The following is a 13721-nucleotide window of genomic DNA, read 5'->3' as shown; positions in this document are numbered from 1 at the left end:
CATTTCACACTTGCAGTGACTGGAAATGCTGTGGGGGGAAATGCACATTCTAGATGCACTTGTGCCATGCCTTGCTGGGAGGGAGAGGGTGGTTGGCTCCTGAGGTTACATTTCTCCTGTTGCCAGCAGGGCTCTCTCACCACAGACCAATCACAATCCCTCCTGGGCAGCTGGACTCCTGGGTTGGAGATCTCAGGGGGCAGAAAGGGGATATGAACTGGCAGCATCGAAACCTAAAAACGTATTTTATTTCGAAGTTGTGCTTTGGATTTTCCCCAATCCAACATCTGTTGAGTGACAGTCTTAGGTTCACACAAAGCATCTCCAAGCATACATACAATATTCCAGTTATCAACACTATTTTAAAGAATATACCATTTTACACAAACGTGACATACAAGTCAGACGCCACAACATTGCAATTCCCTGGAAGATCTAAGCTTCTCTTCTGCACGTGGGGTACACACACACCAGCCCTTCTGGTGGTCTGTTCATCCTGTTGCTGGCGTCATCTCTCCTCATCTCCTTGGGGAGAAACCAGGGCGCCCTGAGGAGGTTGGCTGAGACCAGTGTTTCCAGCTGACGGGCTGCTGGCTGCAAACTCCTCTCTTCCAGATTGGGATGCTGGTAGCCCCACCCCACCTCCGATCCCCCAAAGACTGACCCGAGTCTGCACCAAAAGAAGGATCCATGCCTCAAGGGGCAGAGTGGGGCTCTCTGAAGCATCATGCTGGTTGAGGCAAGCAGATCTGAGGAAGACTGGTCTCCCTAGGCCCTGGGTGGCCAGCTCCTTTTGGCTCTTCGGTGTAAAGATCACAGTGTGCAGCCTGAATTCCAGTTGGCCGCAGGAGCTCTGCCGAGAAGGACTCTCCTTCTGTGGGTTCCTAGTCCCCTCGACAGGTCGATCTCGCAGGTATCAGGAGCACCAGAGAGGGGAAGACAACGTGGCTCCCAGAGCTGGGGGAAGTAGGTGGCTGCTCACACACTGTCCAGTTCATGAGGCAAATCAGCAGAGGGACACTGACCAAGGGGATGGTGGACACAAGTCATGTACAAGGGCCGCGAGAGAAATAAGGCAGGAACAACCAAAGGGGCCCAAAGCGTTGTCATTCAGAAAGCTTTGCTTTGACTTTCTCAGAAAGGAGTTTGCTGGGAGGAGGGGGAAAGGGCAGGTGTGGGTCCCAGTGTTGATTGGTTGGAGCAAAAGGAATGTAAAGTGAAGGGGAGGGCTTCCGTTTTCATTAAGGAAACATCCTTCGGTCTGAAAGCCCCTGTTGGCTCAAGACCTGTGCAAGTTCGTGTGACAGATGATGACAGGCCAGCGAACAGAGCAACAAAAGCCAAGAACCAGAGGCCTGCGGGTCACTTCTCCTAGGCTGACGCACTCGACTGACGAGTTCTTCCTTTCTCCTTTCTAGCTCTTGGGGTGGTCGTCCTGGTGTGCCAGCTTAGCCTGTAGTGATTAGCGACGCCCCCCCACCCCCAAAGCTGCTCTTTCCTTCACCCAGAATGAGGAAAATCCTTCCACTTTCCACAGCACCAACTGCCAACTTCAGAAGATCCAAAAAGGATCTTCTAGGCTAAACATAAGGAAACTCAGATTTTCCTATCTGAATGGCAACCCACCACCTCTCTTGATCTATAGAAAATAAGGCTAAAAGCATAGCTTTAAAGCCAGGAGATAAAAAGGAATGAGCTTCAGCTTTAACTGAAGGAGTTGTCTGAGACTAATGAAACAGGGGGTGGAACAGTCCCCAGCCCTGGTACTGCCAGGACAGCGTGAAGCCAGGGAAGCCGGGACCAGGGGCACCAGGTTTAGAGACCAGATTAAAGTAGGCAAGGGCATCATTTCTGCTTTTTTGGGAGGAGAATCAGAAAAAAGGCCAACAGAAGGCCAAAATATTCAGTATCCAATTTTTTATTTTGTTAGATTCCGGTCTCGGGAGGACTTTAGAGCCCACAGGGCCAAAGCTCTCTTAGTTGTTCTTATTTGGAAAAAAAAACAAAAACAAGAACACCCCGCAGGTTTAAGGAGTAATGTCTCTCTTTAATCTAACTAGGGCTCTCCAAGCCCCTGTTGGTCCCTGAAGAGAGATCTTACAGAATAACCAAACTAGAGAGGTGAACTTTAGGTTACATTTTCATTCGGGAACAATTTGGGGGGTTAGCAAAGCTGAATTTAATTTTTGAATAAGATAATGAATTTTGTCTTAAATGCCCAAAAACAGTGGGAGGAAGAAGGACCTATTTCTCAGCTTTTCCAAACCTGCCATAAACACAAGTGAAACTCTCTTAAGACTCTTTACCCTAAAAGGAACCAGCTATAAAACTGTCTTATACAGGAAAGTGTCTTAAATGGAAAATGGCCCATCAGAGACAAAGATAGGAACCCGAGAAAGGTCTATACATTCAGAAAAACTTCAGAAGTTCTATAAAAAGACTGGGTTGTATTCCTAGAGGATGGAGGAGAGCAAAAGCAAACACCAATGACCAGTTCACACCAACGGAAAGAAGACAGAGAGAAAGCCCCCAACCCCAGACAGATTACAGGATCCAGTTCCATCCTGCTCAATTTTTTATGATGGAGAGATTTCAAAGGTTAGGTTCTCTGGCCCAGACAGAACAAGATTTGGAACAGAAACAGAGACCCCTGGTGGCTCTTGTGTGAACTGCCACAATAAGTTACAAAGAGACTGGTCTGGGACCAGGAGAGGTTCCACATGCCAGAGACTAGAAAAAAACCGTGTGTGTGTGTGTGTGTGTGTGTGTGTGTGTGTGTGTGTGTGTGTGTGTGTGGTGTGTGTGTGTGTGTGTGTGTGTGTGTGTGTAAAACGAAGAATGGACTATATATGGTTCTCTATAGTCAGTACCCAAAACAAGATGCCACTGAGAGCTGGCTTTCAGCAGCCAACCATCTGGTCAGGCATCCCCTGTGTCTGAGGGGACGGAGACGTGAGCCCGTGTCCTCGTGACTCGCCGTGCCAGATTTCACAGTGACCTGATAATGGAAAAACCTATCTCTGGCTAACCTAAGAACAGTGTGTACTGCGGCTGGCTGAATTACGACGACGGGGAGAAGCAGAGGGCAGTGGGAAGGGCAGGGCTGGGTGGTCACCAGGGCTTCATTCTCAAGGTTTTGGGTGACGGGAAGGCTAATTCCTGCAAGAACAACTTAGAATCTAATTTTCAACTGAAGTCCCCAAGCTAGTTAAATAGGAAGATTTTTTTTAATAACAGTCAGTCCCTCCAGTCCCCTTGTCTAGAACAATTAAATTACATCCCTCAGACAGTACAAGACTTGTCAGTGGACTGTGGGGAAGATGATGAGTTGACACCAGGGCTAGTGGCGTTTGTTTTGGGGAAGACCGTGGGCTTGGGTCGTGTGGCTGGCGGCTTGACGGGGGCAGCCATCTTGACTGACTTGACAGGCCGGAAGGCGCACGCGATGTCCCCGGCAGTGCTGGCACTGCGCTGGAAGGTGGGCTCGGGGTCCTTGAGGAGCTGGGTGTGCAGCGGGCTGGAGGGCTCCGACGTGGGGGCCACCACTGGGGAGGTTTTGAGGGGCTCCAAGGTGTCCAGAACCACATCAGGAGTGTGCTTGACACTGCTCTGCCGCTCGAGCTCCCGCAGCTCGTTCAGGGCAGAGTTCATAGTTGCCTCAATATCCTGCAAAACAGGAAAGAGGAGGTGAGGCCGGTGGAAGGCGAAGTCCCCAAGGATCCTATTTCAACAGCATAGGCCAAATCATGAAGAAACCAACTGGAGGGAGATGTCCAGATTATTTTACTTGGCCGAAATCCTTAAACATATGAATGTTCAGAATGTGGGGAAGGGGAAAAAAGGGATTTTCATTATCAGGAGATTTCTTTTTTCTTCCTTTAGAAAAGAATGGCGGAGATGTTATTTTAAATCGAGTCCTCAGGTTTTAGAGATATGCACTGAAATAATTCTGGGTGAAATGACATATAATCCAGTGTGGGGGCAGGGGGGGGGATTGCTGAAGTAAGAGTGGCCAGGAGTCTGGTCACGAGTATGTGGGATTTATTATCCAATTCTCTCTACTTTTGTGTATGCTTGGTATTGTACATAATAAACTATTTCTCACTAAGTAGTGGAGATTAAGTATGATCTTTGTTTTCTTGGCTTCAAAGCCAAAGGTCGAGAAGGGTCACGGGCTGAGGAAAGGTTCCAGAACCCTCGCCCTGAAGATTCATCAGGACACCTCCCCCCCCCATGCCCACCCCTACCCCACCAGAGAGCCCAATTTGAGGAAGCCATTTCCCTCTACCCATTACCACCAGAGGGGACGGAAGAGCGACCAGGAGGGGGAGCCAGAGCCCGCACAGGTGAATCACTTCCTGGGAGCCACAGTGGAACCACCCAGCTCTCAGGAAACAGCAGAACCAAAGACCCTCAATCCGCAGCCAGCTGCCCCTCAGGGAGACCTCCCAGCTCCCTCCCCACCTCTCCACACACTTGTGTCGGGCACCCCCAAACCACCACAGGGCTCCTCCTCAGAATCAGGCTCACATGTCAAGATGACATGTCCCAAGCCAAGGCCCTGGTTAAGGCCCTTACAGGGTGAGCTATGCTTTCTGTTGACGGTGATTTTCACTCATCCCTATGATTGTTCTCAAACCATAAAAATGCTCAGGAAGAATCCCATCATCTCCTCAGTCCTGCTCTGTAGTAGAGTCTGTCCCGGGAATGTATTCTAGCTTCGTCTTAACACCTGGCTCAGGAGGGAGCTGGGAGGATTCCCACGGTGCAAGGCAGATCGCAGCCACGAGCTTCAGCAGACGCGCAGGAGGAGAGGGCTAGCAAAGCAAGACATCGCAGGCCCGCTGCTTAATACTATGCTTGCCGGGTACACCTTCCCTAAGCAGAGCATCCCAATTAAGCCAATAGAGACCGGACGCAGCCTCTATTGCCCCCTGGAAGACGGGGCAAGAAGAATCTCAACTCAGTTGAAACATAGGAGGACAGCGGGGAGCCCTTCGCTCCTACCTGGTCTAACGAAAATTATAGAGTTGGGAGAGGCGTCTGAATGAACTGCCTGCAGCGACCCCAGAAGTCGGACTTCTAGAGGTGGGGCTGGATCGCTAATAGTCCACGGAAAACAGAGACTTGTCAGTGTGGTGCTTACGCGGAAGGAAGACCCCATAACCAGGGAGCTCACGGCCACTGTGCCTGGGGACTGGGGCTGGAAACCCTTCTGTTACCTGCGCCCCCCCATGAACCCAGGAGCTGTCGGTGGTCTTCCTCCTCCCATTAGGGACCAGGGATCAGCCGCAGGGAGCAGGACTGGGGCGTGGGCGGGGTGACAGAAAAACATGGCCAGCACTACATCTGAGCCTCAACACTCGCACAGCTTCACGAAAGCCTACCAGGCTCTCGAAACCCGAAACTTGGGCAGAATGGACTCTATCAAAAGACTCTAATGTGCTGCTTTAAAAAGTACAAGCCTCGAGAGCCTGTATGTGAATAAAAAGTCTGAATTCTTTTATTCTGTCTTCGAATTCTTGGGGAGAGTGGGATAGACGAATTGCGTAGAGAGCTGCCTTCTCGGGTCCAGACGTCTAGCAGCCTCTGAACTTGGTATATGATGCACAGACTTCCGCGGTTTCAAGGCCCGTTGTAATTAACATAATTAACGTGGCGCTACGTGGGCGCAACAAACGGAGATGTGCTAGCCGGGTGTCCAGAAGCCCCACCCCACCTTACCTGTGCAATGACCTCAGGGTCCACGGGCCGATGGTTATTGAAGCTCTTTGACCTCCCTGCTGTCACTGTCTTCCGGATCTGTGGACTGTCCAGCCGATTCTTCAGGGACGAGTGGCGGCTGATGGAATTGAGGCTCCCATGCCCACTGATAGAACACTTATCTGGCCCTTCCTTGGGGAGACTCTGGCTCATGATGGGCTGGGAAGATGGGCGGCAGCTAGCCCCCACCCCCGGGGTGGCCGAGTCAGTCAGGGAACCGCTCAGCCCATGGCTGTCGCTCCGAAATGTTTTCCGGATACTCCCAGATTCTGGTCTCTTCCTTTGCCTTCAATCACAAACAGAAAGGGCAGCGTGATCAGGGATTTCTGTCCCCGAGGAAGCTAGGTCAGGAGTGAGAGAGGAGCAGGTGTTGACCTCCACGACTTCTGGGAGAAGAGGGACACACGGCACGTTCTCTCCTTGGCCTCACCTTCCCTTGCTTTCTATGTGTCTCTGTTCCCCTGCCACCCCCAACCTGGGCAAAGCAGAAACAGATACTTACTTGGTGGTCTTGAGCTTTGAGTTCTGGAGATGTAAGGTGTTGCCAGGAAAAATGTCTGATTAAGTTAAAGTTTCTAATGGAAGACAGATTCACAGAAAGGCCCCCTCCATTACCTGTTTTGAACAGAAACCTAAGAAACCTACCCAGGTAGGAGAAAATTCTCACCATCACCAAGAAGGCAAGAGGAGAACTGGTTTTTCCAAATTCTAGCATTTTCTTAGTCCAAGCACAAGATTGTGATCATTTTGGACTCAGGCAAGAGGCCGTTGTTGCTTCTTGGGCAGACATGGAAGAGAGTACTTTTCAGGAGGCTGCAGTGTGGCAGGGTCAGGGCCAAGTTTGTGCCTTTTCTTAGGGTGGAAATACATCTATGTGACCCTAAATCACCCAGTACTGGGCTGAACCCTGGCTCTGTGCGAGCTTCCTTCAGCCCGCTGAGATTCTCCCACAAGATGGCCTGGCAGAATCCTAGTAGCATGGGTGTTGCCTACTGCCGAATAATTTCATTTTTTTCCCTTGGAATCAGGTTCACAAGGATCTAATCTAAGAAGAAATCCGACTTCTGGTTTGGGCTGGCAGCTGGGCAGCTCTGATCTCGAAACCACCAAGGACCACGAAGGCCGAGGCAGGAGCTGAGGTGGAGGAAGGGAAGGGTAGGACTGAAGGTGGGGTGCTGGTCTATGTGGCCGAGCCAGTGTCCTAAGCCAGTCCCGGTCCCGTTCACGGGTCATTTCTTCTCCATGCGCTCCCTGCAGCTGCCCGCTCAGGCCATTAAGCCCTGGGCGTCAGCCACTCTTGAGCAGAAAGAGGATGTTCTCAGAGTCTTATAAGGCCTGGCCGAAACGGCTCTTCCCAGGTACCCCAAGTCCAAGGGCAGGCAGAAGCAATCACTCCCTCTTCTGTTCCTCTGTTCCTTCGGGGCTTCTGATGGTGCTGCTTTTTAGTCACCTGTCCATACAGCCTTTCCTTTGCCGGACTGAGCGCTGAGGCCCAGTACCCCCTTACTCATCTCTGAAAAACCAGCACGGGCGCTCGGTCCGACAGGGAGCCCTCACTCAATGTGTGAAACTAAATCGAACGCCACACCCAAATAACTCTTTGCTGATTTCCTTTTTCCACTTGAGGGTCGCTGACTCACAGAGCTCAAACTGCTGAGGAGGCAGCTTATGGAGCGGCCGGTGTGGGCCAGGTCTCTGGCCAGGCCCCGGGGACAGGAGAGGAAGGCAGAGTTCCTGGTTTCAAGATGCTCAGCCTGGTGGGTTATCCAAGTGCGGCCTCGGTCCTGGGAGAGACTAAAACTGCTGTGGGAGGACAGGACTCGGGCACCTAACTCAGGTCCCGAGGACCTCGGGAGTGGCAGATGGCTTTCCCCAAAGAGGTCAATCCTCGGGCTACGACTTGAAGGGAGAGGAGGAGCTGATCCGGGAGGAAGGGGGCAGCAGATGCAAAGATCCAGGGGTGTGAGAGAACCCGGGGCCTGGGAAAGGAGGGGCGTGTGGGGCAGGCAGGGAGGCCTGGCAGGGCGGAGTCACTCCTCAGGGCAAGCACAGCCGGGGGCTGCCACTGGCCCACCGACTAGCTGGTGTCCGGGGAGCCCGTGTCCTCCGAGAACCCCATCCTGACGTCACCAGGTAAGGAGCTCAAGGGAACCACCCTGACTTTCCACCTGGTGTTCATCTTTTGACTATTTCAGCTATTATCCTGTACAATTTCTTGGTATAGATGGCATCAATCTCTGATGGCTTAGAAACATGTACCTAACTAATTATTTAACTCTCCCTCCACCAACCCCGCCTTGGTTTCTGGGTTAATTAGAGGCTTACCACCTTATGATGATAGGCTTATAATTAACACAGACTTGTAAATAAATAAGAAAATGTGATTAATCCACAGTTACTTTTTACTAGCTCGGCCCTCCCAGCAGGGTACTGGGCTGGAGGGAAATAAATAAATTCCCCGTTCTTTTTTACTGGTCTGCCTTAAATCATACCTATGCTAAGTGAGCTGAATCAGCGACTTCACTAACTTGAGGGCCAAAGATGGAAAAGAGCCACGTGCCCCAACCACTCCCCCTGCTACCGGCTGGTTGGAAGAAAGCCAAGAGATCTGGGCGAGCTGGTGCAGTTTAAAAACAACAAGCATCTTTTATTCTCCTTCCAGTTTCAGTGTCCAGAGGCTACGGTTAACAGGTTTCCAATGTGCAAATCATTTCATTCCTCCAAAGCCAGAGGGGAATAAAAACTGTACATCATCTGCAATCCGTATTCATCAGGAAGGCCCTGGGGCTTGTCATCCCGCTGGCACTGGGCCAAGTTTCAGGGTCTGGCGGAAAGAGGTCTGCAGGCTTTGGGACTTGGTGTCTGGCCCCTTGAGATGAGATTAGTTCTCCAATAACCTGAAAGTCTCTAGGGGAGGCAGCAGCGCACGGGCGTGGAATCCCTCTAGCCGGCCAGATCGGGTGTGGGTGGAGTTAAGACCCTGGGATGGGGCTCACAGCCGCAAGGAAAGCTGGGGCCAGAGTTAAGAGCCTGCCGGACAGGAATGGGAATCTGCAAAGGGACTAACAGGGGACGGATGACACAGGGCTAAAGCAACAGGGAAAACACGGACAATTACTTCTACTGGTATGAAAGGGCAGAAAGGAGCTGGGGGTTAGGCAATGATGAAAGAGCTCAGGACAAAGCTTTCCTTGGGGGGCGGGGGCGGGCAGAGTGGTCTCCTTTCCTTGACGGAGCGAATGCCTGACAGAGCAGGAAACAGACACGTGGTCTCTCAGTAAACCCCTCTGGGGTCACATGAGCCTACTGGAAGACGCACACGAAGTTGGATCTTTGGACAGAAAAGGAAGGGCCAGGAAGACATCAAAGACTAGTATTTGGGGAAGTATTGGAAAAGAGAAGGCACCTCTGAGAAACAGTGCAAAACCAAGTTGCATAAAGGGACCAAAGCTTTGGTCAAGTTTTCATCATCAGCCGGGGCCCTACCGAGCTGAGGGACACTGCATGAGCCCAGGGTGGGGCGGCCTTCCACAGCAGGAGCCTGGGATCTGCAGGCAGGGCCTGGGGAAGCTTCCTCAGCCCTGTCCGCCCTGCAGCAGCGGTGAGCACATGCAGTGTTAGGGGGGCAGGGAGGTGCGGCACAGGCTTGGAGAGGGGCATGAGGCCGGAGGGTGAGGCTAGGGGTCACAAGGCATTCAGGGGAGCAGAAAATGAAAAGCAGAGCTTACTTGTTGATGTTTGCAAGATAAATATCGGCTACATGACCCCCACTGGGACAGCTGGCCCCCGCTCTGGCTGTCACCTTTTCTTCAGGTGGCTCAGAAATGACCTCAATGTCAGACTTGGGGCTGGACCTCTCCACGACACCGTCCTCGCTGAGGGAGAAGGGGCAGGCAGGCAGGGAGGAGGGGGAAACAACAACACAAAAAGCAGTGTTAAATCGGCGAGATGGCCCCCCAACACACACGCGACCCCCGCGACAGCTCTGAGGCAGCAGGGACACCTGGCTGGGCTAGCTCTGCGTGCAGAGGCAAGAAAGCTAAAGGCCTTCGGAGGGTCATTAAATAAATATAAATAATCCCGCTGCGTTCTGTGGGATGCTGTGCGGCCGCCACAAGGCTGAGCTAGAGGACACCTGGATTCGAGGCATCTGCCTTCGACCCCTCGCTGCTTTCCCGGGACGGCTGTGCCGGGGCAACCTCCTGGAGAAGGAGGCTGCCAGTCCAGAGTGCGGTTTATCTGTTGAGGTCTCGAGCACTGAGGGCCAGGACAGGCTGCTCTGCGCTGGCCCTGGAGATGCCGGCGTTGAGGCAGGACACCACCACACTCGGTCGTCACGCATCGAGCCCCGCTTAGAGCGTCCAAGCCGCTCCCAGGTCACTCCACTGCTCTCCCGGCCCCTCTGGCTACTGATGACCAGGAAAGCCCCTTCTCCCCCACAATTCATCTTCTCTCGGTCCCGTAGTGAAGTCAAAATGCTAAATTTGGGAGGGTCCTGTCCACGCACAGATGGCCACCAGGTTTGCGATGTTATCAACAGAGGGAGGATCTCCCTGCAGAACGAGCCGGGGAGAGGCTGGGAGGGTGCAGACTCACTCAGGATAACAACCTTTAAAAAATAATATTAAGGGAAGGACTAAAAACACTGACAGTATCAGCATCACATCCAAGGGCAGGGAGTCGGGGGCAGAGGCAGGGCAAAGGGGCAAGGAGGCAGGCTGGGGCTGGCGGGGGCGGGGGGATCACGGGGGCGGAGGGGGGAAAAGTGCTCCTGCCCCAGAGACTTTGCTTTAAAGAGCGGGGAGCCACCCGACAGCCCAGCTGATGAAGTCTCTCTGGGCCCGGTTCACATGCCCTTTGCTCCCCGAAGTCCTTTTCCCTCCTCTCCCTGTTCTTCCCCACGTCAGCCTCATCTGGGTTAAATGAACTGGCTCGTTTCCACCAGGCCGCTTGAGCTAGATCTCTCCTAGAAAAGCAATGCATCATTTTCATTTGCAAGGGGAAAAGTGCCATCAGCGGCCCAACTGGTTGGGATGAGCCTAGTTTTGGGGTTTTTTTGTTTTGTTTTGTTTTGTTTTTAAAAAGAAAAGAAGTACAAATGTTTTCCCACTCTGAGCTTTCCAGAACGGAAATGTAAGTGGTCAAACAATAACCCCTCATTAACCACTCATCAGGTTTAAGTGTGGATGAGCAGGAGGGCTGGGAAGTTTCCAAAATGACTAGCAGGGTGGTGGGTGGGTAGCGAGCGACTCGCAGGGGGAAGAGATGAGAGAAACAGTCCTCCACGGAGTCTGCGTGGGGTCCTTCGGGGATGGGGTGGGCTTCCCCTGAGGGTCGGTCTCTCTCACCCTCCTCCGGAGCCAGAAATAAAGTCTCTCTCCCACGGCGCAGCCGGGGATGCCTAGAGGGGCAGGGGACCCAACGTACGTGTCTTGGACCACGATGTACTGATGGGGGATGAGTCCGTCCATGCCGTTGTGCCGGCCTTCCCACCAGTCATCAGAGGCCCGCTGGTAAAGCAGCAGGGATGCCCCCTTCTTGAAGGACAGTTCTCGGGCTGTCCGGCCCACGTAGTCAAACTTGGCAATGGCCTCGATGGGCTCACACTCTGAGAAGGGCAGAAAAGAAGGAAACACATGTTGTTGGGACCCAGAGGCTCAGGAAACTGGGCGGAAAAGCCCACTTAGCTGAACTTACACAGGTGGGAAGATAACCCGGTGTGAGAACTAAGCCACGGAGGCCCGACGGCTGAGTCCGGGATCCCCGTGCGGACTGCACCGTCACCCCGAAAGCACGTGTGCGCCCTTTCCTGCCTTTGGTCATGCTGCTCCCCCCACCCGGAAGCGCCTCCTCTCTTATCCTCCTGACGAAGCACACTGAGTCACAACTGAAACAGCATCATTAAGACACAAAACAATACAAAGAATACTTTATTCTCTCGGCAGTTTTTCGTGCAAAAATGAACCACACGTGCGTGGCGGGAGTCTCGTCCTGCTTGGACACAGTGTGTCTCCTGGGAGAGCGTGTCATGCTGCCGAATAGGCTGAGCCTCGCTCAGGGCAAATGGGAACTTCTTTGGTGCGTCCACAGCTCATAGCGCCAAACCCTATCGCTGACCTTGTCCTGCTGCATTTATAAGCTCTTTTCTGATCATAAAATAACTCCATTAATTGCAGAACATTTATCATACTGTACTCTCAATACAATCAATTTTATTTATACTATCCATTCCCCCTAGAAGACCATGAGCTTTTAATCTCTGTAAGGAGAAAATAACTCAAACAATCTACTTTCCAGCAAAATACAGAATACAGAAATATATTTTGTAGCTAATACAGGGGAAAATGGACATAAAAGTCTTTTGAAAATTAAAAAGGGGTTTACAAAGGCAGTGACTTATTTTTGGGTGAGCTTTGGTCTCCTCTGCATAAAAAAAGTACCTTTTTCATGAGCTTGTTAGGAGTCATTAATCAGCAATTTGTAAAACACTAAGAACAGGGCGGGTCTACAGTGCACACATTAGCCCTGATTCTTAGTGTATTGTCATTACCATCATCTGCGCTGAGCGGCAGGGGGAAGGTCAGAGAGCAAGAAGGCTTCCAGAAACCTGGACCCTGAGGTTAAAGCCGGTATTCCAAGGCCTGGACATCAGACTGCCTATAGGCAGGCCCAGGCCCAGCCAGCGTGATCAGTGGGCCTGCTCCAGGAGAGGCAGGCCTGGAGGTTTCTCTCCAGGAGGCCCACCAGAGAAGGCCTAGCTAAATATCCCATCTCAGTTCTGTACAGCCTTGGGCATATCACTTGACCTCTTTGGCCTCTGTCTGCTCAGCTATAATAGCGGGTGGCTCTCTTTCACTAGGATTAAGAGATAAGGCCTACAAAGCTTCTAGCACGGACAAATTTCCCTCCTTTACCTGCTCCGCTCCTGTAATGGGGAAGATTATCATACTGATCCATCTGACTTCGGCATCCAAATAAGCAGCCCTAATTTTTTTTCCTTCTCTTCTAAAAAGCTGGCCTAGGATTATAGAATTCACAGCGAGGCAGAAAGCAGGGAAGGCTCCAAAGACTGTGCCATTTCATTCTTGTGCCCAGAAAATTCTGAGGCCCCTTGTCAGCTGTTGAGTCTTCCAAGAGCCCAAGGGGTCCAGAAATGAAGGCGCGGAACTGTTGGAAGGAGGGACGGCGTGCTGGCTGGACAGACCCTAATAAATCATGGGCGCTGCTGAGGAGCCGGCGGTGACAGCTGCACATCCCACCTCATGATGCACACTGCCAGGCTGCTCAGTGCTCGCATGTCTGTACTTTGGAAAGGGTCAATTTTTCCAGTCAGCAGGCGTGAAAGCGTGTGGTTTCTGCATCCTGAGTCCCACTCCCCTCTGGCCTGCTTCTCTTGGGCTCTTGGCACCAGCTTCTCTATTCCCCAGGCCTATGGTTTTCTCAAATGAGCTCTCCTTGACTTTGGTCTCCAGCTGCCTGGCCAGAGTCTAGGCTGGGGGACCAACACCACGCCTGGGAGGCAGGCAGGCGAGACAAGGAGCTTGAAGGTGGGTGAGGGGCAGCGAGAAGGGGCGAGAAGCTTTAAAGGCTCTGCAAGGTCCAGTGCTCCATCTCCGCTTTAGCACAGAGACCATTCTTGAGAAGGTGGGCTGTCACTCCAGGAAAGGGAAGGAATGAAAACTAGACAGGAGAGCCCCCTGCCTGTCTTCAGGGGGCTGCTGAGCAGCAAGGTGCACTGGGAGCACAGGCTATATAATCCTTTCCTTCCACTTCACCGTCCTCATTCCCCCCCCCCACCCCCGTCTGCCACAATCCCGTGGCCCAGCTGTCCTGGAAGTAGCGCCCCCTACCGTCATCGCTCGTATGGTGCTCTGTGGTCACGTCCTGGGTTGAGTCCTCAGCCGAGGTGGTCTCTCCATGAGGGCTGTCACTGCAACAGAAGCAAGAGAGATGGGGAC

General features: G+C 52.3%; 1 protein-coding gene across 9 annotated transcripts in view; it reads right to left on the bottom strand.

The window, feature by feature from the left end:
• Positions 1–228: 228 nt before the first annotated feature.
• Positions 229–13721, bottom strand: part of SRGAP2 (SLIT-ROBO Rho GTPase activating protein 2) — a 231543-nt gene continuing 218050 nt past the window's right edge. For 4 of the 9 annotated variants that reach the window (XM_059146580.1, XM_059146582.1, XM_059146581.1 and 1 more), the window contains 5 exons: positions 13614–13693; positions 11191–11371; positions 9492–9638; positions 5725–6049; positions 229–3666 (listed from right to left, as the gene is read on the bottom strand). In XM_059146580.1, the coding sequence (XP_059002563.1) occupies positions 3283–3666; positions 5725–6049; positions 9492–9638; positions 11191–11371; positions 13614–13693 (1117 nt within the window). In that variant the 3' untranslated portion in view covers positions 229–3282. Of the gene's footprint in view, positions 3667–5007; positions 5103–5724; positions 6050–8384; positions 8826–9491; positions 10373–11190; positions 11372–13613; positions 13694–13721 lie in introns of those variants that run through there. The other 5 variants (XM_059146583.1, XM_059146587.1, XM_059146586.1 and 2 more) reach the window with 5 other exon arrangements.

Source organism: Mustela lutreola, chromosome 14 (genome assembly GCF_030435805.1).
Source record: "Mustela lutreola isolate mMusLut2 chromosome 14, mMusLut2.pri, whole genome shotgun sequence".
In the NCBI taxonomy this organism is placed as follows: domain Eukaryota; kingdom Metazoa; phylum Chordata; class Mammalia; order Carnivora; family Mustelidae; genus Mustela; species Mustela lutreola.
Note: the sequence above shows the minus strand (reverse complement) of the source record. Positions and strands in the feature narration are given on the sequence as shown.